This window comes from Semicossyphus pulcher, unplaced genomic scaffold (genome assembly GCF_022749685.1).
Source record: "Semicossyphus pulcher isolate SPU_LCO1_2020_fin unplaced genomic scaffold, fSemPul1.0.p SCAF_21, whole genome shotgun sequence".
NCBI lineage: Eukaryota > Metazoa > Chordata > Actinopteri > Labriformes > Labridae > Semicossyphus > Semicossyphus pulcher.
The window spans coordinates 15714705-15737885 of NW_027211695.1; the positions used below are offsets into that span (position 1 = coordinate 15714705).

The following is a 23181-nucleotide window of genomic DNA, read 5'->3' on the forward strand; positions in this document are numbered from 1 at the left end:
TGTGACCTTTTTCGACATGCTATACTGTGACGTTTTTGTGACTTTTTCCAACATGCTGTACTATGATGTTTTTCGACATGCTATACCATGACGTTTTTTGACATGCTATACTATGACGTTTTTGTGACTTTTTTCAACATGCTATACTATGCCGTTTTTGTGACTTTTTTCGACATGCTATACTATGACATTTTGTGCCGTTTTTCGACATGCTATACTATGACGTTTTTGTGCCGTTTTTTGACATGCTATACTATGACGTTTTTGTGACGTTTTTTGACATGCTATACTATGACGTTTTTGTGACTTTTTTCGACATGCTATTCTATGACATTTTGTGCCATTTTTCGACATGCTATACTATGACGTTTTTCGACATGCTATACTATGACGTTTTTGTGACGTTTTTCGACATGCTATACTATGACGTTTTTCGACATGCTATACTATGACATTTTGTGACGTTTTTTCGACATGCAATACTATGACGTTTTTGTGATGTTTTTTGACATGCTATACTATGACGTTTTTTGACATGCTATACTATGACGTTTTTGTGACGTTTTTTGACATGCTATACTATGACGTTTTTGTGACTTTTTTTGGACATGCTATACTATGACGTTTTTCGACATGCTATACTATGACGTTCTTGTGACGTTTTTTGACATGCTATACTATGACGTTTTTGTGCCGTTTTTTGACATGCTATACTATGACGTTTTTGTGACTTTTTTTGACATGCTATACTATGACGTTTTTGTGACTTTTTTTGGACATGCTATACTATGACGTTTTTCGACATGCTATACCATGACGTTTTTGTGACGTTTTTTGACATGCTATACTATGACGTTTTTGTGACTTTTTTCGACATGCTATTCTATGACATTCTGTGCCGTTTTTCGACATGCAATACTATGACGTTTTTTGACATACTATACTATGACGTTTTTTTGACTTTTTTCGACATGCTATACTATGCCGTTTTTGTGACTTTTTTCGACATGCTATACTATGACATTTCGTGCCGTTTTTCGACATTCAATACTATGACGTTTTTTCGACATGTATACTATAAAGTTTTTTGACATGCTATACTATGACCTTTTTCGACATGCTATACTATGACGTTTTTTTACATGCTATACTATGACATTTTTGTGACTTTTTTCGACATGCTATACTATGACGTTTTTTGACATGCTATACTATGACGTTTTTTTACATGCTATACTATGACATTTTTGTGACTTTTTTCGACATGCTATACTATGACTTTTTTCGACATGCTATACTATGACCTTTTTCGACATGCTATACCATGACCTTTTTCGACATGCTATACTATGACGTTTTTTGACATGCTATACATAACGATTTTGTGCCGTTTTTCAAAATGCTATACTATGACGTTTTTGTGACGTTTTTTGACATGCAATTCTATGACTTTTTTGTGACTTTCTTAGACATGCAATACTATGACGTTTTTTGACATACTATACTATGACGTTTTTGTGACGTTTTTGGACATGCTACACTATGCTGTTTTTGAGACTTTTTTCGACATGCTATGCTATGACCTTTTTTCGACATGCTATACTATGATGTTTTTGTGACTTTTTTCGACATGCAATACTATGACGTTTTTCGACATGCTATACTATGATGTTTTTGTGACTTTTTTTGACATGCTGTACTATGCCGTTTTTGTGACTTTTTTCGACATGCTATAATATGATGTTTTTGTGACTTTTTTCGACATACTATACTATGATGTTTTTGTGACTTTTTTCGACATGCTGTACTATGCCGTTTTTGTGCCGTTTTTGTGCCGTTTTTCGACATACTATACTATGATGTTTTTGTGACTTTTTTCGACATGCTTTACTATTCCGTTTTTGTGACTTTTTTCGACATGCTATACTATGGCGTTTTGTGCCGTTTTTTGACATGCTATACTATGGCGTTTTGTGCCGTTTTTTGACATGCTATACTATGACGTTTTTGTGCCGTTTTTCGACATACTATACTATGATGTTTTTGTGACTTTTTTCGACATGCTGTACTATGCCGTTTTTGTGACTTTTTTCGACATGCTATACTATGGCGTTTTGTGCCGTTTTTTGACATGCTATACTATGACGTTTTTGTGACTTTTTTCGACATGCTATACCATGACGTTTTTGTGCCGTTTTTCGACATTCAATACTATGACGTTTTTTGACATGCTATACTATGAAGTTTTTTGACATGCTATACTATGACCTTTTTCGACATGCTACACTATGACGTTTTTTTACATGCTATAGTATGACATTTTTGTGACTTTTTTCGACATGCTATACTATGACCTTTTTCGACATGCTATACTATGACCTTTTTCGACATGCTATACTATGACGTTTTTTGACATGCTATACATAACGTTTTTGTGACTTTCTTCGACATGCTATACTATGACGTTTTTGACTTTTTTCGACATGCTATTCTATGACATTTTGTGCTGTTTTTCGATATGCAATACTATGACGTTTTTTGACATACTATACTATGACGTTTTTTTTGACTTTTTTCGACGTGCTATACTATGCCGTTTTTGTGACTTTTTTCGACATGCTATACTATGACATTTTGTGCCGTTTTTCGACATTCAATACTATGACGTTTTTTTGACATGTATACTATAAAGTTTTTTAACATGCTATACTATGACCTTTTTGTGACTTTTTTCGACATGCTATACTATGACGTTTTTCGACATGCTATATTATGACTTTTTTGACATGCTATACTATGACATTTTGTGCCGTTTTTCGACATGCTATACTATGACGTTTTTGTGACGTTTTTGGACATGCTATACTATGCCGTTTTTCGATATTCTATATTATAACTTTTTTTTTCGACATGCTATGCTATGACATTTTGTGCCGTTTTTCGACATGGTATACTATGACGTTTTTGTGCCGTTTTTTGACATGCTATACTATGCCGTTTTTCGACATGCTACAGTATGACTTTTTTCACATCCTATACTATGACGATTTTGTGACTTTTTTCAACATGCTGTACTATGATGTTTTTCGACATGCTATACTATGACGTTTTTGTGACTTTCTTCGACATGCTATACTATGACTTTTTTTGACATGCTATAGTATTACTTTTGTGAAAGAAAAGGAAATAGTACAGCATGTCAAAAAAGTAATGGTATGCCAGATAAAAAAAGTCATAGTATAGCACGTCGAAAAACATCACAAAAACGTCATAGTATAGCATGTCGAAAAAAGTCATAGTATAGCATGTCAAAAAACGTCATAGTATAGCATGTCGAAAAAGTCACAAAAACGTCATAGTATAGCATGTCAAAAAACGGCACAAAACGCCATAGTATAGCATGTCGAAAAAAGTCACAAAAACGGCATAGTACAGCATGTCGAAAAATGTCACAAAAACAGCATAGTATGGCATGTTGAAAAAGGTCATAGTAAACCATGTCAAAAAAAGTCACAAAAACGTCATAGTATAGCATGTCAAAAAAAGTCACAAAAACGTCATAGTATAGCATGTCAAAAAAAAGTCACAAAAACGTCATGGTATAGCATGTCGAAAAATGTCACAAAACGTCATAGTATAGCATGTCGAAAAATGTCACAAAAACTGCATAGTATAGCATGTCGAAAAACGTCATAGTATAGCATGACGAAAAAAGTCACAAAAAGGGCATAGTATAGCATGTCGAAAAAAGGTCATAGTATAGCATGTCGAAAAAAGTCTCAAAAACAGCATAGTGTAGCATGTCGAAAAATGGCACAAAATGTCATAGAATAGCATGTCAAAAAACGTCATAGTATAGCATGTCGAAAAAGGTCATAGTATAGCATGTCAAAAAACTTCATAGTATAGCATGTCGAAAAAACGTCATAGTATTGAATGTCGAAAAACGGAACAAAATGTCATAGTACAGCATGTCGAAAAACGGCACAAAAACGTCATAGTATAGCATGTCAAAAAACGGCACAAAACGCCATAGTATAGCATGTCGAAAAAAGTCACAAAAACGGCATAGTACAGCATGTCGAAAAAAAGTCACAAAAACGTCATAGTATAGCATGTCAAAAAACGGCACAAAATGTCATAGAATAGCATGTCAAAAAACGTCATAGTATAGCATGTCGAAAAAAGTCACAAAAATGTCATAGTATAGCATGTCAAAAAACGTCACAAAACGCCATAGTATAGCATGTCGAAAAAAGTCACAAAAACGGCATAGTACAGCATGTCGAAAAAAAGTCACAAAAACGTCATAGTATAGCATGTCAAAAAACGGCACAAAACGCCATAGTATAGCATGTCAAAAAACGGCACAAAACGCCATAGTACAGCATGTCGAAAAAAAGTCACAAAAACGTCATAGTATAGCATGTCAAAAAACGGCACAAAACGCCATAGTATAGCATGTCAAAAAACGGCACAAAACGCCATAGTATAGCATGTCGAAAAACATCACAAAAACGTCATAGTATAGCATGTCGAAAAAAGTCACAAAAACAGCATAGTATAGCATGTTGAAAAAGGTCATAGTAAACCATGTCAAAAAAAGTCACAAAAACGTCATAGTATAGCATGTCAAAAAAAGTCACAAAAACGTCATAGTATAGCATGTCAAAAAAAGTCACAAAAACGTCATGGTATAGCATGTCGAAAAATGTCACAAAACGTCATAGTATAGCATGTCGAAAAATGTCACAAAAACTGCATAGTATAGCATGTCGAAAAACGTCATAGTATAGCATGACGAAAAAAGTCACAAAAACGTCATAGTATAGCATGTCGAAAAAAGGTCATAGTATAGCATGTCGAAAAAAGTCTCAAAAACAGCATAGTGTAGCATGTCTAAAAACGTCAAAAAAACGTCATAGTATAGTATGTCAAAAAACGCCATAGTATTGCATGTCGAAAAATGGCACAAAATGTCATAGAATAGCATGTCGAAAAAAGTCACAAAAACGTCATAGTATAGCATGTCAAAAAACGTCACAAAAACGTCATAGTATAGCATGTCGAAAAACGTCATAGTATAGCATGTCCAAAAAAAGTCACAAAAACGTCATAGTATAGCATGTCAAAAAAAGTCACAAAAACGTCATAGTATAGCATGTCAAAAAACGTCACAAAAACGTCATAGTATAGCATGTCAAAAAACGTCATAATATAGCAAGTCAAAAAACATCACAAAAACGGCATAGTATAGCATGTCGAAGAACGGCACAAAACGTCATAGTATAGCATGTCAAAAAACGTCATAGTATAGCATGTCGAAAAAGGTCATAGTATAGCATGTCAAAAAACTTTATAGTATACATGTCGAAAAAACGTCATAGTATTGAATGTCGAAAAACGGCACAAAATGTCATAGTATAGCATGTCGAAAAAAGTCACAAAAACGGCATAGTATAGCATGTCGAAAAAAGTCAAAAAAACGTCATAGTATAGTATGTCAAAAAACGTCATAGTATTGCATGTCGAAAAACGGCACAAAATGTCATAGAATAGCATGTCGAAAAAAGTCACAAAAACGTCATAGTATAGCATGTCGAAGAAAGTCACAAAAACGTCATAGTATAGTATGTCAAAAAACGTCATAGTATTGCATGTTGAAAAACGGCACAAAATGTCATAGAATAGCATGTCGAAAAAAGTCACAAAAACGTCATAGTATAGCATGTCGAAGAAAGTCACAAAAACGTCATAGTATAGTATGTCAAAAAACGTCACAAAAACGGCATAGTATAGCATGTCGAAGAACGGCACAAAACGTCATAGTATAGCATGTCAAAAAACGTCATAGTATTGAATGTCGAAAAACGGCACAAAATGTCATAGTATAGCATGTCGAAAAAAGTCACAAAAACGGCATAGTATAGCATGTCGAAAAAAGTCAAAAAAACGTCATAGTATAGTATGTCAAAAAACGTCATAGTATTGCATGTCGAAAAACGGCACAAAATGTCATAGAATAGCATGTCGAAAAAAGTCACAAAAACGTCATAGTATAGCATGTCAAAGAAAGTCACAAAAACGTCATAGTATAGTATGTCAAAAAACGTCATAGTATTGCATGTTGAAAAACGGCACAAAATGTCATAGAATAGCATGTCGAAAAAAGTCACAAAAACGTCATAGTATAGCATGTCGAAGAAAGTCACAAAAACGTTATGTATAGCATGTCAAAAAACGTCATAGTATAGCATGTCGAAAAAGGTCATAGTATAGCATGTCGAAAAAAGTCACAAAAATGTCATACTATAGCATGTAAAAAAACGTCATAGTATAGCATGTCGAAAAAGGTCATAGTATAGCATGTCAAAAAACTTCATAGTATAGCATGTCGAAAAAACGTCATAGTATTGAATGTCGAAAAACGGAACAAAATGTCATAGTACAGCATGTCGAAAAACGGCACAAAAACGTCATGGTATAGCATGTCGAAAAACGTCATAGTATAGCATGTCGAAAAAAGTCACAAAAACGTCATAGTATAGCATGTCAAAAAACGGCACAAAACGCCATAGTATAGCATGTCGAAAAAAGTCACAAAAACGGCATAGTACAGCATGTCGAAAAAAGTCACAAAAACATCATAGTATAGTATGTCGAAAAACGGCACAAAAACGTCATAGTATAGCATGTCAAAAAACGGCACAAAACGCCATAGTATAGCATGTCAAAAAACGGCACAAAACGCCATAGTATAGCATGTCGAAAAACATCACAAAAACGTCATAGTATAGCATGTAGAAAAAAGTCACAAAAACAGCATAGTATAGCATGTCAAAAAACGTCATAGTATAGCATGTTGAAAAAGGTCATAGTAAACCATGTCAAAAAAAGTCACAAAAACGTCATAGTATAGCATGTCAAAAAAAGCCACAAAAACGTCATGGTATAGCATGTCGAAAAATGTCACAAAACGTCATAGTATAGCATGTCGAAAAATGTCACAAAAACTGCATAGTATAGCATGTCGAAAAACGTCATAGTATAGCATGACGAAAAAAGTCACAAAAAGGGCATACTATAGCATGTCGAAAAAAGTCACAAAAACGGCATAGTATAGCATGTCGAAAAACATCATGGTATAGCATGTCGAAAAAAGTCACAAAAAACGGCATAGTATAGCATGTCGAAAAAGTCATAGTATAGCATGTCGAAAAAAGTGACAAAAACGTCATAGTATAGCATGTCGAAAAACGTCATAGTAAACCATGTCAAGAAAAGTGACAAAAACGGCATAGTATAGCATGTCGAAAAACGTCACAAAAACGTCACAGTAAACCATGTCAAAAAAAGTCACAAAAACGTCATAGTATAGCATGTCGAAAAACATCACAAAAACGTCATAGTAAACCATGTCAAAAAAAGTCACAAAAACGTCATAGTATAGCATGTCGAGAAAAGTCACAAAAACGGCATAGTATAGCATGTCAAAAAACGTCACAAAAACGGCATAGTATAGCATGTCAAAAAACGTCATAGTATAGCAGGTCAAAAAACGTCATTGTATATCATGTCAAAAAACGTCATAGTATAGCATGTCGAAAAAGTCATAGTATAGCATGTCGAAAAAAGTCACAAAAACGTCATAGTATAGCATGTCGAAAAACGTCATAGTAAACCATGTCAAGAAAAGTGACAAAAACGGCATAGTATAGCATGTCAAAAAAGTCACAAAAACGACATAGTATAGCATGTCGAGAAAAGTCACAAAAACGTCATGGTATAGCATGTCGAAAAATGTCACAAAACGTCATAGTATAGCATGTTGAAAAAGGTCATAGTAAACCATGTCAAAAAAAGTCACAAAAAGGGCATAGTATAGCATGTCGAAAAAAGTCACAAAAACGGCATAGTATAGCATGTCGAAAAACATCATGGTATAGCATGTCAAAAAAAGTCACAAAAACGGCATAGTATAGCATGTCGAAAAAGTCATAGTATAGCATGTCGAAAAAAGTCACAAAAACGTCATAGTATAGCATGTCAAAAAACGTCATAGTATAGCAGGTCAAAAAACGTCATTGTATATCATGTCGAAAAACGTCATAGTAAACCATGTCAAGAAAAGTGACAAAAACGGCATAGTATAGCATGTCGAAAAACGTCACAAAAACGTCACAGTAAACCATGTCAAAAAAAGTCACAAAAACGTCATAGTATAGCATGTCGAGAAAAGTCACAAAAACGTCATAGTATAGCATGTCGAAAAACGTCATAGTAAACCATGTCAAGAAAAGTTACAAAAACGGCATAGTATAGCATGTCGAAAAAAGTGACAAAAACGGCATAGTATAGCATGTCAAAAAACGTCACAAAAACGTCATAGTATAGCATTTAGAAAAACGGCAAAAAACGTCATAGTAAAGCATGTCGAAAAACGTCACACTATAGCATGTCGAAAAACATCACAAAAACGGCATAGTATAGCATGTCAAAAAACGTCACAAAAACGACATAGTATAGCATGTCAAAAAAGTCATAGTATAGCATGTCGAAAATCGTCATGGTATAGCATGTCGAAAAACGTCATGTTATAGCATGTCCAAAAAAGTCACAAAAACGGCATAGTATAGGATGTTGAAAAACGTCATAGTATAGCATGTCGAAAAAAGTCACAAAAACGTCATAGTATAGCATGTCAAAAAACGTCACGAAAACGTCATAGTATAGCATGTTGAAAAACGGCACAAAACGTCATAGTATAGCATGTTGAAAAAAGTCACAAAAACGGCATAGTACAGCATGTCGAAAAAAGTCACAAAAACGGCATAGTATAGCATGTCAAAAAATGTCATAGTATAGCATGTCCAAAAACGTCATAGCATAGCATGTCGAAAAATGTCATAGTATAGCATGTCCTGAAAAGTCATAGTATCACATGTCAAAAAAGTCATAGTATAGCATGACAAAAACAGTCATGGTATACCATGTTGTAAAAGTCACAGTATAGCATGTCATAAAAAGTCATAGTATAGCGTGACAAAAAAGTCATAGTATGGCATGTCGTAAAAAGTCATTGTATAGCATGACAAAAAAAGTCATGGTATACCATGTTGTTAAAGTCATAGTATAGCATGTTGTAAAAAGTCATAGTATAGCATGTCATAAAAAGTCACAGTATAGCATGTCAAAAAAAGTCATAGTGTAGCATGTTGGAAAAAGTCATAGTATAGCATGTCAAAAAAGTCACAAAAACGTCACATTATAGCACATCGAAAAAAGTCACAAAAACGTCATAGTATAGCATGTCGAAAAACGTCATTGTATATCATATTGTAACAAGGACATATGTTGTTGTGGTAACAAGAACATATGTTGTTGTTGCTCTCTTTGCCTGTCTCTATCCTGCATCTCCTTCTATCCCATTTTCGGCCCATCCAGTCGAGGCAGATGGCTGTTCAACATGAGTCTGGTTCTGCTCGAGGTTTCTGCCTGTTAAAAGGAAGTTTTTCCTTGCCAATGTGCCGAATTGCTAAGTGCTACTCATGGTGGATTCATGTTGGGCCTCTCTATAACTTAACAAAGAGTCGGTCTAGACCTGCTCTTTCTGTAAAGTGTCTCGAGATAACCCTGGTTATGATTTGGCGCTATACAAATAAAATTTGATTGATTGATTGATATCATGTCAAAAAACGTCATAGTATAGCACGCCGAAAAACATCACAAAAACGGCATAGTATAGCATGTCGAAAAAGTCACGAAAACGGCATAGTATATCATGTCAAAAAACGTCATAGTATAGCGTGCTGAAAAACATCATAGTATAGCATGTCAAAAAACGTCACAAAAACGTCATAGTATAGCGTGTTGAAAAACGACATAGTATAGCATGTCGAAAAAAGTCACAAAAACAGCATAGTATAGCATGTCAAAAAACGTCATAGTATAGCATGTTGAAAAAGGTCATAGTATAGCATGTCAAAAAAAGTCACAAAAACGTCATAGTATAGCATGTCAAAAAAAGTCACAAAAACGTCATGGTATAGCATGTCGAAAAACGGCACAAAACGTCATAGTATAGCATGTCGAAAAATGTCACAAAAACTGCATAGTATAGCATGTCGAAAAACGTCATAGTATAGCATGTCAAAAAAAGTCACAAAAACGGCATATTATAGCACGTCGAAAAAAGTCACAAAAACGTCATAGTATAGCATGTCGAAAAACGTCATAGTATAGCATGTCGAAAAAAGTCTCAAAAACGGCATAGTATAGCATGTTGAAAAAAAGTCTCAAAAACGGCATATCATAGCACGTCGAAAAATGTCACAAAAACGTCATAGTATAGCATGTCAAAAAACGTCATAGTATAGCATGTTGGAAAAAGTCACAAAAACGGCATAGTATAGCATGTCAAAAAAAGTCACAAAAACGTCATAGTATAGGATGTCGAAAAACGTCATAGTATAGCATGTCGAAAAAAGTCACAAAAACAGCATAGTATAGCATGTCAAAAAACATCACGAAAACGTCATAGTATAGCATGTTGAAAAACGTCACAAAACGTCATAGTATAGCATGTTGAAAAAAGTCACAAAAACGGCATAGTATAGCATGTCGAAAAAAGTCACAAAAACGGCATAGTATAGCATGTCAAAAAATGTCATAGTATAGCATGTCCAAAAACGTTATAGCATAGCATGTCGAAAAATGTCATAGTATAGCATGTCCTGAAAAGTCATAATATCACATGTCAAAAATGTCATAGTATAGCATGACAAAAAAAGTCACAAAAACGGCATAGTATAGCATGTCGAAAAAAGTCACAAAAACGTCATAGTATAGGATGTCGATAAACGTCATAGTATAGCATGTCGAAAAAAGTCACAAAAACGGCATAGTATAGCATGTCCAAAAACGTCATAGCATAGCATGTCGAAAAATGTCATAGTATAGCATGTCCTGAAAAGTCATAGTATCACATGTCAAAAAAGTCATAGTATAGCATGACAAAAACAGTCATAGTATAGCGTGAAAAAAAAGTCATAGTATAGCATGTCGTAAAAAATCATTGTATAGCATGACAAAAAAAGTCATGGTATACCATGTTGTTAAAGTCATAGTATAGCATGTCGAAAAAAGTCATAATATAGCATGTCGAAAAACGTCGTAGTATAGCATGTGAAAAAAGTCATACTATAGCATGTCGAAAAACGGCATAGTATAGCATGTCGTAAAAAGTCATAGTATAGCATGTCAAAAAAAGTCATAGTATAGCATGTCGTGAAAAGTCATTGTATAGCATGACAAAAAAAGTCATGGTATACCATGTTGTTAAAGTCATAGTATAGCATGTTGTAAAAAGTCATAGTATAGCATGTCGTAAAAAGTCATAGTATAGCATGTCGTGAAAAGTCACAGTAAAGCATGTTGTAAAAAAAGTCATAGTATAGCATGACAAAAAAGTCATAGTATAGCATGTCATAAAAAGTCATAGTATAGCATGTTAAAAAAGTCATACTACATGATGTCAAAAAAGTCATAGTAAAACATGTCAAAAAAAGTCATCGTATAGCATGTCGTAAAAAGTCATAGTATAGCATGACAAAAAATGTCATGGTATAGCATTCCAAAAAAAGACTTTTTTTGACATGCTATACTACTTTTTGTTGACATCCTATATTATGACTTTTTATATAACATGGTATAGTATGACTTTTGACATGCTATAGTATGACTTTTTTCATGAAATGCTATAATTTATTTCATGCAAAAAATGAAATGATCCCATGTTCTTCGACAAAACGCTTTAATCGCTCAAGTGAATCAACCTCTTAAATTTCCCCTCAAACAACCTAAAAATTCAGAAAGTAGCTGGAAAGTACCACACTTAACTTTATTTGTAGCTACAAAACATTTCATAAATAAACATTTAATTTGCCTCATTACAAAAATCTATTTCAATTAAACCGTTTTTTTCCACATATCAGACCAAATCTTTTCTTGTTTTTTAAAAGTTACTCTAGATCTGGCATGTCATCAAAATCTCCTCCTTCTTCCTCCTGTCTTCTCTGCTCCTCCAGCTTCTTCTTCTCCTCCTCAGCCCTTGTCCTCTCCTCCATCGCCCTCTTCATCTCCTCCTCCACCTCCTTCCTCTTTAAATTCTGCATCTCCTCGTCTTTCTTCTTCTGCTCCTCTCTGTCCTTCTGCTCCTGCGTTTTGTTTGCTGCTGTGTCGTAGGCCCACTCCTCGTCCGAGTCGCTGATGTCGTCGTCATCGATGTCCCAGTCAGGCTGGCTGGACTCTGTGGTTTCGGTTTCCTCTATGGGCTCGGGCTCGGGTTTGTAGTTGGGGTCCTCCAGTTTTCCCCAAGCCACCTGGTCGGCTTTGCGCAGGGTGATCTCCACTTTGGATGGGACCATGTTGACTGAGCTCTGCTTGACATTGATCACCTGAAGGAAACAAATTAAGGAAAAGATTTTAAAGTTGCTTTCAATATTGAATCTAAAATAAAACTTTATCAAATATCCAGTGGGATTGTTTCACTGTTTTTGTTCATAGTATGAAACATTTGAACATCAGTATCTAAAACTGTTTTTACACAGCAGCCATTTTTATCTGACTTTATACTTAGATACTATTGCTATGTTGCCCTGCTGTTTTCTAGGTTTACAAATCACAATTAGCGAATTAAAAGACAACAAATCGAGCCATATTTCCAAGATAACTCATTGGGTATTGACAGCATAAGTTCGCAATTAAACAATTCCTATCCAGTTAACGAGCTAAAATTCCCATGTACTAGCTAACATAACTGTTCAATAGCTAGCATTTAATTACTGTTAGCTACATGTCAAAACTGTTCGTTAGCTATCAAACATAACTGTTAGATAGCTTAGTTTCCTCTACCGATAGCTAGCCAACATTGTCGTTAGCTTGGAATTTAAAATCTTATTTTATTGTGAAAGGCGTTAGCAAGGAAGTGTTTGAATGCTAATGTTAGCTGTTGTCTAAACTTAGCTATTGGGTTTTCATGTTGTTTCAACTTAAAATGTAGCCCTGAATCCCTCACAATAATTACTATCTATTGACTCTATCTATTGTCATGTCCTTACATTTATATGATTTGTAAACCTGGAACCCAGCAGTACATTATGACTCAATTTGAGCTTCCCACCCTGAGGGTCAAAGGAATATATTGTGCTGTGTGAACATATTGAATTAACATCAGTTTAGCTAATGCTAACACAGATGTATTTAGACATATGAAACAGGTACTCACCCCCCAGAAGTGGAATTCTCTCTTGAAAATCTTGTTGTCCTCAAACTGGATTTGACATGAGAGCTAAAGAGTAAAAGGAAGAAGAAATAGCATGAGAATTTAATGACTTTATCTTGGTGTTGAAAATACAGTTTTTTGTGCATGTGTTTGTGAACACTCACCACAGTCCTGTTGGCCTCTATGCAGGTTAAGTCTGGGTGTGCGTTCTTGGCGTAAATCGTTACAACAACATTATTTCCTGTCTGGTGCCAGTCGTATCGACACGCCACCTTCTTCTTGTCCTGTAAACACACACGCATATGCACGCAAAGGTCAGTCACACAAAAATAGATTTTTTTACAGCATTTATTTCCTGCTATCTTTGCCCTGATATCCCCCCAGGTGGTGTTTGTACCTGTTTTGGCACCCAGCGGTGTTTCCCTGTGGTGCAGCCCTTCTGGTCGAGGAAAGCGTTGAAATCTATTGTCTTTATGCAGCAGCAGCTCCAGTACTTATACCTAAATAAAACACAAATGACACTTAGAAACGCAGTTTGTAACAGCTGCTTCCATGGATCAAAACCTTAAACCCGGTGGTTAGACGACAAACCCTGACGTTGGATTGACATGAAAATCAAACATTGGTGATGAAAACTTGGATTTACACACAGGTAAAAACAACCCTTTAAGCAGAGAGAAAGACAGAGAGAGAAAAAATAAATGACTTGAGACTCGACTTGGACTTGAGGCATGATGACTCGGATGACTTGCGTGTGTTCATAAGTTTGAATGTTAGCTGTTAAATATATAAAATGTTGTAATTCAAAGTTTCTGTCTAACTATCAAGTATGTACGCAACGCAAACTGGGAATTATGATTGGACGACTCAAAAAGCTCCCCGGTATGTGATTGTCATGATTGGATGACTGGCTGTCAGTCAAACTCCTCGCTATGGCAACACGCAGCATGAAAGCCCCCAAAGAGAAGCCTCATCAGTCGTACTCGTTACTACTCAATACGGTCTCAGAGCAGACCATCATCACGGCTGCGTCTGTGCCAAGATAATACAGATACAATTCATTGTCATACTTTTTGAACAGGTTATATAAATTGGCCACCTTGTCTATTCTCTTTATAGAGACCGGATACTACAGGTAACAGTGCTGGATCTTGGGTGGAAAAAAAGTGACTTGACTCGGGACCAGACTTGCCTTAACTAAGGACTCGACTTGACTTGACTTGACTCGCCCAAGAAGAAATGACTCGAGACTTACTTGAGACTTGAGCAAAAATGACTCAACACTGCAGATAACTACAAATAGAGTCTAAAGTACGAAGAAATGCAACCACCAACAAGTGCAAAACACCCCCAGAGGTTAAGACACTTAAAGACTGTGAGAATTGTGAGTCTTGTCCTGATGTAAGAGTGCTGCATGGCCTTTTCTCTGGGGCAGGAAACGGACATCTTTACTAGTTTTATCATAAAATATTATAAATTCAACAAGCAGCAGTTTAACCAAATTAAAAGGAGGCTGATGCTCTTGTTTTGTGATTTTATAAACTGTGTGGATCAAAGAGCAGCTGTGGTTTAATTTACTTCTAAAGTCTGTTTGAAATGTTGCAGATTTGTTTTGATCTTTAATGAATTGTCTGATGTATTTTTATCTTTGAGCTTTAATGTTTCTTGTTTCGTAACACGGCCTTCACTTTGTTTTGATTTGTTTTCTGCTTTAATTATTCTTGAAGTTATTCAAACAGATTGCAATCATGATTTTGTTGTAGTGGATAATGCATGGAGCCTCTCTAATATCCGGAGTGAAGCCGTGTGTGTGTGTGTGTGTGTGTGTGTGTGTGTCTCACCCCTCGTGGAAGACGGGAGCTCCGGGGTGGTGGGTGCAGGTCTCCTTGTCCGTCTCGGGGCCCTGATAGATCTGAACACAAACACACAATGCTAACGATCAGAGTGTGACCATCAGATGATCAATAACCGATCACAGTTTCTCTCTGGTCACCAGTCACATGATGAGATCCCCAGTTGAGTGTGTCGTTTGTTTGAGCGCTGTGTTTCTCAATGTCTGGGTCGGGGGGCCAAGTGGGGTCACTTTGTTTTGCAGATAGGGTCACAAATTTTTGTTTTCAGGTCCTTTAGTTTTATTATAGTTTTTGATCTAAAAATCATCCTCAAAACACTACAGTGTAACAGGAAGGTATATTAGCACTTTGAGATTTGCTTCAACTGTAAAGTGTATTATAAATAACATGTATTATTATTATTATTATTATTATTATTATTACAGAAGGTATCTATAAAAATATTAATTACAGTTCTGTTTCAGGGGGAAAATATGAAAAAGGAAAAATATTAATTTCTGTGATTAAAGTAAATTTCTGACAAAAAAAAACTTGCTTATAACTTTTATTATTATTATTAACAGAATAATTATATATATATATATATATATATATATATATATATATATATATTTTTTTTTTTTTTTTTTTTTTTGTTATTTTATTTTATTTATTATCGTAATTTTTTTTAGTTTTTATTTGCTGTTTAACCTACCCTTCCTGTAACACGCTATTGTAAAAAAACACACATGCATAAGCAGAATTTAATGTTGCAACTGAAGCAAATTGAGCAGCTGTATTAAATGTGTTGTTTAAAGCCAAAACGAAGGCGATCATTGGATTTAAGGAAAAAGGAAAGTGTTGGGTCATGTGTGTTGTTGTTTGTTTTGTCCACTAGATGGAGCCGTTAATAAACTTTAAAACACTGAGGAACAGGGATGAGAAACAGACAGACAGACAGACAGACAGACAGACAGATAGCTAGATAGACTTAAATGATGAAGAGCCGCTCACTGTTTTGCATCCTGCGTTCTTGCATCGGGTCCCCTGCATCACCGTCTGACTCTCTGTGAGACAGAGAACAAAGACAGATCTTTCTCATCACGTTGGAGTTGTCTGTTTTTTTTTTTTCACTCTTTTGAGATACAAAAAAATAAATCTGATAAACAGAGATTTTTTTTATGTGAACAAGTCAAACATGTACTCAGGAAAGGCAGAAAAATCGGCAAAATTTGTGCAGAATTTGCTGATTTCGGAATGAAATAAATCTGTTGTTTTAGCCCCCGAACATCTTAATGTCAAACACACACACTAACACACTCTGACCTTTCTTGTCATTCTCCGCTTTCTTGCTGATGTCCAGTTTCTCGAGCGCCTGAGCCAGTGATGCAGACACTTTGTGGGCAAGCTTGGTCCTGGGCTCGTCTGAACTGCACACACACACACATTTGGTGAGCAAAAAACCCAGATGATAAAACCTTGCACATGACTCCCCCACACTCACCTGGGCCTCTCCCTCTGCAGCGCCTCTGCAGACTTAGGTCCCTGGTAGATGATCTCGGGGCAGTTCGTTTGTTTGACGTCGGTTTTATCCGATGACACCTCCGGGCGCAGAGGCTCCTCGGGCTTCTCATCGCTGTGGCGCCCGCGGGTGCAGCCCTGAGGTCACAGCAGAGGTCACATCAGTGAGTCTGAAACTTTTGATATTTCCCTTTTCACTACAGCTTGTATTATAATTTTACATGTTTTTATTCCGCTACATTTCATTGTTTTTACCTTTATGGAGAGAAAATCTGAGAAGTCTGTCGTCCTTTTCTTACAGCAGGACCAACCCTGCAGCAAACACACACACACGTAACTATATTTATTCAACAGAATAACAGTTTAATTTTTTGTAGACTTATTGTATCAGTTTTACCTTCAGAGCATCGTGGAAGATGGGCACGCCTGGATGGAAGACGCAGGAGTCTTTAGAGGAAACACAGAGTAACAGTCAGTGTGAATATGGACCCTCTGAGTCAGCGGGGGGGGGGGGGACCAGCTGCTCGGGGACGTGGTCACAGAGTCCCATAAAAGGAAGCTGGCTTCCAGGAAGAGAGCTGTGCACACATGGCCTGCAACACATGCTAAGCTAGGCTAGCACAAACTGACACAAAAAGCATGTATGACAGCACAAAAAACAACTTCTCCTGCTTTTTCTTGTAAAACCAGTCGTAACATAAGTTACATTTTATTTCCTGTCTGACAGTATATGTTCCTCAAATGGATCCACACTCACTTGTGCTGTATATATTGTGTCTTTTTGTCATTAATTAGTCGAAATTTGAACACAAACTTTACTTTAAATTGTATAGAAAGACCAAGAAATGCTAATAAATCAGGTAATTTCCGCATTCCTTCAAAATAAAAGCGCACAGAAAGCTGATCTCAGACTGGAACACTGTTAGTGATGGTTGGAAAAGTTGCTTGTTTGTAAAGTCTGACTTATATTATATTCCTCTTTAGGAATTAGGGTAAAATAATCCCGGTTTTAGATCGTTTTTTAACTGTTACAGGCCTCGATTGTCCTTTTTTAACTCTAAAATGAGTAAAATCAACCACATCAAAGAATATCGAAGCAAATTCCTGAAGGAACTAAGAGAAAATAGTTTTAAATTTAAGCTTAAAGTGTTTTGTTTAACATTTTACAGATCTTAAAAGTGTTTTTAACACTAAAGCTGCCAAACTGATTAAATTAAACCTCATCTAAGAGAATTAAAGCAAATCTTTGAACCACCTGTGCTTACTGACACTGTAAAAACAACCAACATGTTTTAATCTCACACAGAATGATTTCCGTTTAAGGCTTCATGTCCTTCATGACCAAAATATTTACTTACCGTCTTTGTTCTTGTCGGAGTCATACTTCAGTCCGCAGCCTTTGTTGTAGCAGAGCAGAGCCATGTCGGCCTTTAGTTTCTCCTTAACGTTAAGGTTTCTTGGTCAGTAAGTTCCTCCAGACACCTGGTGGGCTCTCCTGGTCTTAAAGCCGAGGTCGGATCTCCAGAAGTTTCTCCGGTGGCACAGGAAGGAGAGAAACTCAGAGGGGGTTTAACTCTCTCTCTCCCTGTCTCTCTCCTGACTGAATGAAAGATAAAAATAGCCATTCACCCCCCTCTTCTCCTTCCACTCCTCTTCTCAGTTTACAGCTGTCAAAACTTATCTGGAGGTGGGGGGTGGACATTCCTCCTGCTGAGCATCGGCTGTCACACTAACAGGCCTGCTGCGACCACGACGGGACGGATAACTTCTGGACTTCTGTCGTTTTATCTCACTGGGTCCAAATCATTGGTTTAAAACTCTCGGAGAAGCAGATTGTGTTCTTATTTTAGAGCTATGTTAAAACTAGATAAGATGCTTTAAAAATATATTTAAATTCAGGCTTTTATGATGCCAAATTTGAGCCAAAACTTATGGATTATTTTTGGGAAAAAACAGTAAAAGTGAGTTTTTTGTCTTTTTGTGAATAATTTGCCAAATTTAATGTTAAAAACCTTTAACAATGTGAAAAAAATGATGTCACATGGCCCAGAGTTAGAGTATGTTTTAATGTTTTTTTGCCACTGCTGTATCGACTTCTATCGTCTATTAAAACATGATCATTTTGTGACTCATCTGTTTTATTTTGCTGCCTTTGTGAAGCACTCTTAAAGTTATATTTTAGATTTGGATACATAAATAAAGGTTAATAAAGATAACATTGAAACTTTTGTACAAAAAGTACTTTAATCTGCTGCTTTATCTGCCTCCAACCCTCTGGTTTTAGGCTTTACAAAAGATTTCTGCACCTGGGATTAGCTCACATTGAGCCATAAGAGCATTAGTTCCAGTTCATCCAAAAGGTGTTGGATGAAGCTCTGTGGAGGTTAAGTTTTTCCACACCAAACTGGGAGAAAGTCTTGCCACAAAGTCTCACTGTTGTCTTGGACTAAAACCTCTGGACATGTGGCTTAAAATAGCAAAAATACATGTAAGATATCAAAGTTGAGACTCTCATTAAGCATCCATAAAAATCTGAGTGAAAATAAACCTTCATTATGACTAAAATATTTTAGTTTGAAAACAGCTAATTTTAGGGGTCAGACCATTTCTTAAGCTTGTGTGGATGTGGCCTATCACGTTGTCGACCTGCGTGGCTCCGCCCACAAGAGTGGCGCATGTGACAAACGCAGCTCTGAACAGTATGTATGAATCAGGATCAGAGGACGAAGCAGGAGCCGTCTATAACATCAATATCAGTTGGTCACTGAATGGTGAGTAACAAAATGCTTAGCTAGCAGTTAGCATACACAATGTTAGCTTAAATGCCACTATTTGTTTTCAAAGCTATGACTGCAATGCTAAATGACAGCTTTGTAGCGTTAGCTAGTACGAAATTAAAACGGAGACTACTGTGCCAAACACCCAGCATCGAAAATAAACGAGCAAAGTTGACATTAAATACTCTTAGAAGTTATTACTTGACCTAGCAACGATGCTAACACTGGGTGTAAACAATAGCTTATAGCTGCCGTGTGACGTCTCCTATGGTTGGATTGCGGGGTTAATTATGTTATAAATGTCCGTGCAGGTCCACGCCCAATTCAAACACAATCTTAGGAAAGTTCACAGAAACTTAAATGACAATATTTAAAAATTTTTATCAAAATTTTTGGAAGCTAACTATTGCAAAAAAGAGAATTACATCGTTAGAAGGCTATTGTGGATTTGGGTTTTTAGTGGCTTTAAGTTACGAACTAATTAACAATTAAGCAATTAAAACCTGCTTTAAAGTACTAAAAATATGTGTAAAGGGTTTACATAGACTTAACCATGTCGATCTGATAATACTTGCACATTTAGCGAACACAGTAATTAGCAAAATGTGCCAAATGCCCCATATGGGTGGGAAACTTTACCAAACTCAAACCTCCCAGCGCCTAATTACTGTTGTCATGTTGCTTTGTTGTTGTACTTACTTGTATGTATATATACAGTACATATAAACCTGTATATCCCTGCCTGTTGTGACATGTTGACCTGAAACTTATGTTCAGTCACTACAACACATCCACCCTCCCGCAGAGACAGATTACAGAGCTTGTTCCCACCTACTGACTCCTGCTGAGCTCTGAATAATGAAACTGTTTGTGTTCATTTGTTCCACAATCACATCAAGAATCTCTCACAGTAGCCAGGTGGAGATATATTTTGTCGTACATCAAGCTTTTTTTGTGACTAAACAGCCTTCGGTGAGGAATAAATCACTCAAAATGCACCTTGCTGACAAACAGCAGCGTTTTGTCTTCGGTGAATAATTCATTGTTGAACCACCTGCAGACGCTTCACGGTAATTTGTCTCTGTGTGTCCAGGATGAAATATATTTCAGAACAAAAACACAATTCATTAAAACACCTTCTGCTACATGTTAAATAATACTCCTGTCTGCTTTAAAAAGCAGGTATAACAACTGCTAGCTTCAGGGGAATACATCAGAGCAGTAAACATGCTGTGTAGGAGTCAAGTTTGGGGTAAAATTAGTGGCTAATTTCAATAAAGCACCCTGATAATACTTTTTTTGTTTGTTTTATACATTGGGAATTATGTGGATTAGTGAGAAAATCAATACCAGGCTCATCATTTGTACTGTCAATAGTAAGACCGTTATCTAGCTAGCTAAAGGCTGGGGCAGGCTAAAAACAAGCTAGCAAAGCTCGGTCCAAAGAAGTATTTCAGGTCAATATGTCACAATGACCAGGAATATACATGTAAATATGTATACACATGAGCACTAAAATATAAAACAGGCTTGTTTTTTTGAGGTACAGTTAAGTTGAACAAAGGGTTAGCTTACATGTGTACGCTACAATCTCTCTTATCGCTTTGTGGCTTTAATCAGTTGCAGCAGCAGATTTCCCGCCAAAATCAACCCAACACAAAATAGTGTAGAGAGTGAAATCCTGCCCAGGAGTTGTTTTGTGTGTTAACAGATATTACTCCTTCTTTTAACATTTAAAATGGTGGTGGTTTGCTAAGGCTACTAGGGTACATGTACCACCTTTAAATAAGTGTTGCTAATGTAGCTGTGAGGGTTAGCTTTGACCACTTGGGCGCTAACGACACTATCGGCTCAGACTCTTCTATATATAAGTTTTATTTAGGTAAATATAAGCTTATTTTGTGTTTTTGACCACTGTTTGGTTTGGGTGAAACACGTATGCATTAATACAACTCTACTCTTCAATTAGTACCATCAATATGCCCTTTAGCAAGGCGTTAAACCCCTGCAAGGTACCATCGTGGCCAACAGATGAAGTCTGGTTCTTGCTGGTGCCAATCAAGCTCAAATTCAAGACAAATTTTGTGATAAAATATAAAAACTAGTGAAATAAATACTTGATGGGTTAAAACATGTGTTTCCATCTCACTTGAAAAGAGGCAGAAGTAAGAAAACAGACGCCGAATCCCTCCGGCGATGTAATTAAAAGTCAGAAGATACGCTATCTGACGCATCAAGGCCTTGAGATTTTATCATGACTTTAAAGTAGAAGACTTTCTTGACAGCTTGAGTGGTGAGTGTAGTCTGAAAATCAAACACAGACACACGTTTAGGAATGGAAAATGACTTTTTATTTCTTCCAAAAAAAGAGAGAGAAAACAGATCCCTAGAATAAACAAATATACTGCTGTAAAATAAAAGCCTGTGATTTGTTTGTCAACTGTAACATTTGTTTGCCTTTCCATGCTCGATACAATCCATATAATTCTGCTTTAAATAAATAGAAAATAAAATGTACAAAGAGAAATGGGGGGAGGAGACAGAGAAGAGAGAGAGACATTTGGCATCATTGAGAATTCATGGCTGATCCTGATGTACAGGGAGGTCTGCAGCCCTCGAAATCTGCATCGTCTGTCTGTTGAGCCCGTCCCCGCTGATAGTAATCATACCTATATACTGCTGTAATAACGCTAATATCTTTCATGATCAGAAAAATAAAGAGTAAATGCAAAATAACGCAGTTGCAGGTTATGAGAGTATGTCTTTAAGCTCTGTGTGAGGTGTGTGGATGTGTGTGTTTCTCTATATACAGAATAGTGAGGCAGCAATCCGAGGGTTCTTACCAAAAAACACAGATGTAGAAAAAACAGAACGTGCACAAGAATCTTTGATTCGACACCGACTCACTGACAAAACGAGATTTATCCATTAACAGCCTCTCTTTTTGTTTCATTTTGTTTTAGACTCTGACTCCATCTTGAGTTTCACTGCAGGCGCGCACAGCCACCTGCAGATGGCGCCAAAACAGTGAAGGACAAATCTGTGCTGCAAGTAACAAATGTGACATCTTTGGGAGAGGTAACAAAAAAAGATTTGGCGCTCCGTTTTGCTACACTGGCTCATTTTTCAACAGAACAAACATCCGTCTGATTCAGCCCAGCGACTGATGAACCTGCTGTCATGGACGGCAAAAGATTGGTCAAGAAACGTTTGATCCATCGCGGCCTTCGCCTTGCCTGGGGCGCCTGACAGACGTTTCAAAACAGGGACAACAAGAGGAGAGAATTTATCTTCATCATCACCATCACTGTCATGCATTTTGGAGAAAACAGGACAACAAACATCGACAACGGTACAACCATGCGCTCACCGACCCCAGAAAGAGAGAGTCTGCTCTCTGAATGTTTGATACACTTGGCCTTAGTAGAGAACATTTTAATATGACATCAAGGTTTATCCAAGTATCCGTCTCCTCCTAGATTCATGCTACAACAATGCAGAAGAGATGTGGTAGCAGCTTTTAAAGGTTGCCTGGCTGATCCAAAAAAAAAAAAAGCTGTGGTCTTCCTGGGAATTTCCCAGCTGTAAATATGAGAAAGAGTCTGAATTTGAGGAAAAGGGAGTCGCCGAAAAAGGAGCCTGCATGCTCGACGAAAAAAACCCCTCCCTTGATAAATACCGTAACAAAATTACAACATGATAAAGCTGTAATAATTACCGGCAGTTACATCAACGCTTAAGAGACGAAGACACAAGCCAGTAACATTTA

At 36.5% G+C, this 23181-nt stretch overlaps 1 protein-coding gene across 2 annotated transcripts; it reads right to left on the reverse strand.

Annotated features, from left to right (window-relative positions):
• Window positions 1-11803: 11803 nt before the first annotated feature.
• On the reverse strand, window positions 11804-18105 carry LOC138600909 (cysteine and histidine-rich domain-containing protein 1). Of its 2 annotated transcripts, XM_069672453.1 has the most exons (11): window positions 17994-18105; window positions 17033-17082; window positions 16891-16947; window positions 16619-16773; window positions 16441-16544; window positions 16129-16181; window positions 15124-15194; window positions 13680-13782; window positions 13447-13566; window positions 13286-13348; window positions 11804-12455 (listed from the first exon to the last, which is right to left on the reverse strand). In XM_069672453.1, the coding sequence occupies exons 1-11, from the start codon at window positions 18055-18057 to the stop codon at window positions 12021-12023; spliced, it is 1275 nt and encodes a 424-aa protein (XP_069528554.1). In that variant the 5' UTR covers window positions 18058-18105; the 3' UTR covers window positions 11804-12020. The 2 variants fall into 2 exon arrangements, with proteins under 2 accessions (XP_069528554.1, XP_069528555.1); XM_069672454.1 differs by lacking the exon at window positions 17994-18105 and having other exon boundaries at window positions 16441-16539; window positions 17033-17118.
• Window positions 18106-23181: the final 5076 nt, after the last annotated feature.

What these genes read in the sequence shown, in the direction of transcription:
- LOC138600909 (XM_069672453.1), bottom strand. Translation starts at nt 18,057, where the DNA reads ATGGCTCTGCTCTGCTACAACAAAGGCTGCGGACTGAAGTATGACTCC. An exon ending in CTGCAGAGGGAGAGGCCCAG is followed by an intron (nt 16,545 to 16,618) that starts GTGAGTGTGGGG and finishes GTGTGTGTGCAG; the next exon opens with TTCAGACGAGCCCAGGACCA. An exon ending in TAGAGGCCAACAGGACTGTG is followed by an intron (nt 13,349 to 13,446) that starts GTGAGTGTTCAC and finishes TTTACTCTTTAG; the next exon opens with CTCTCATGTCAAATCCAGTT.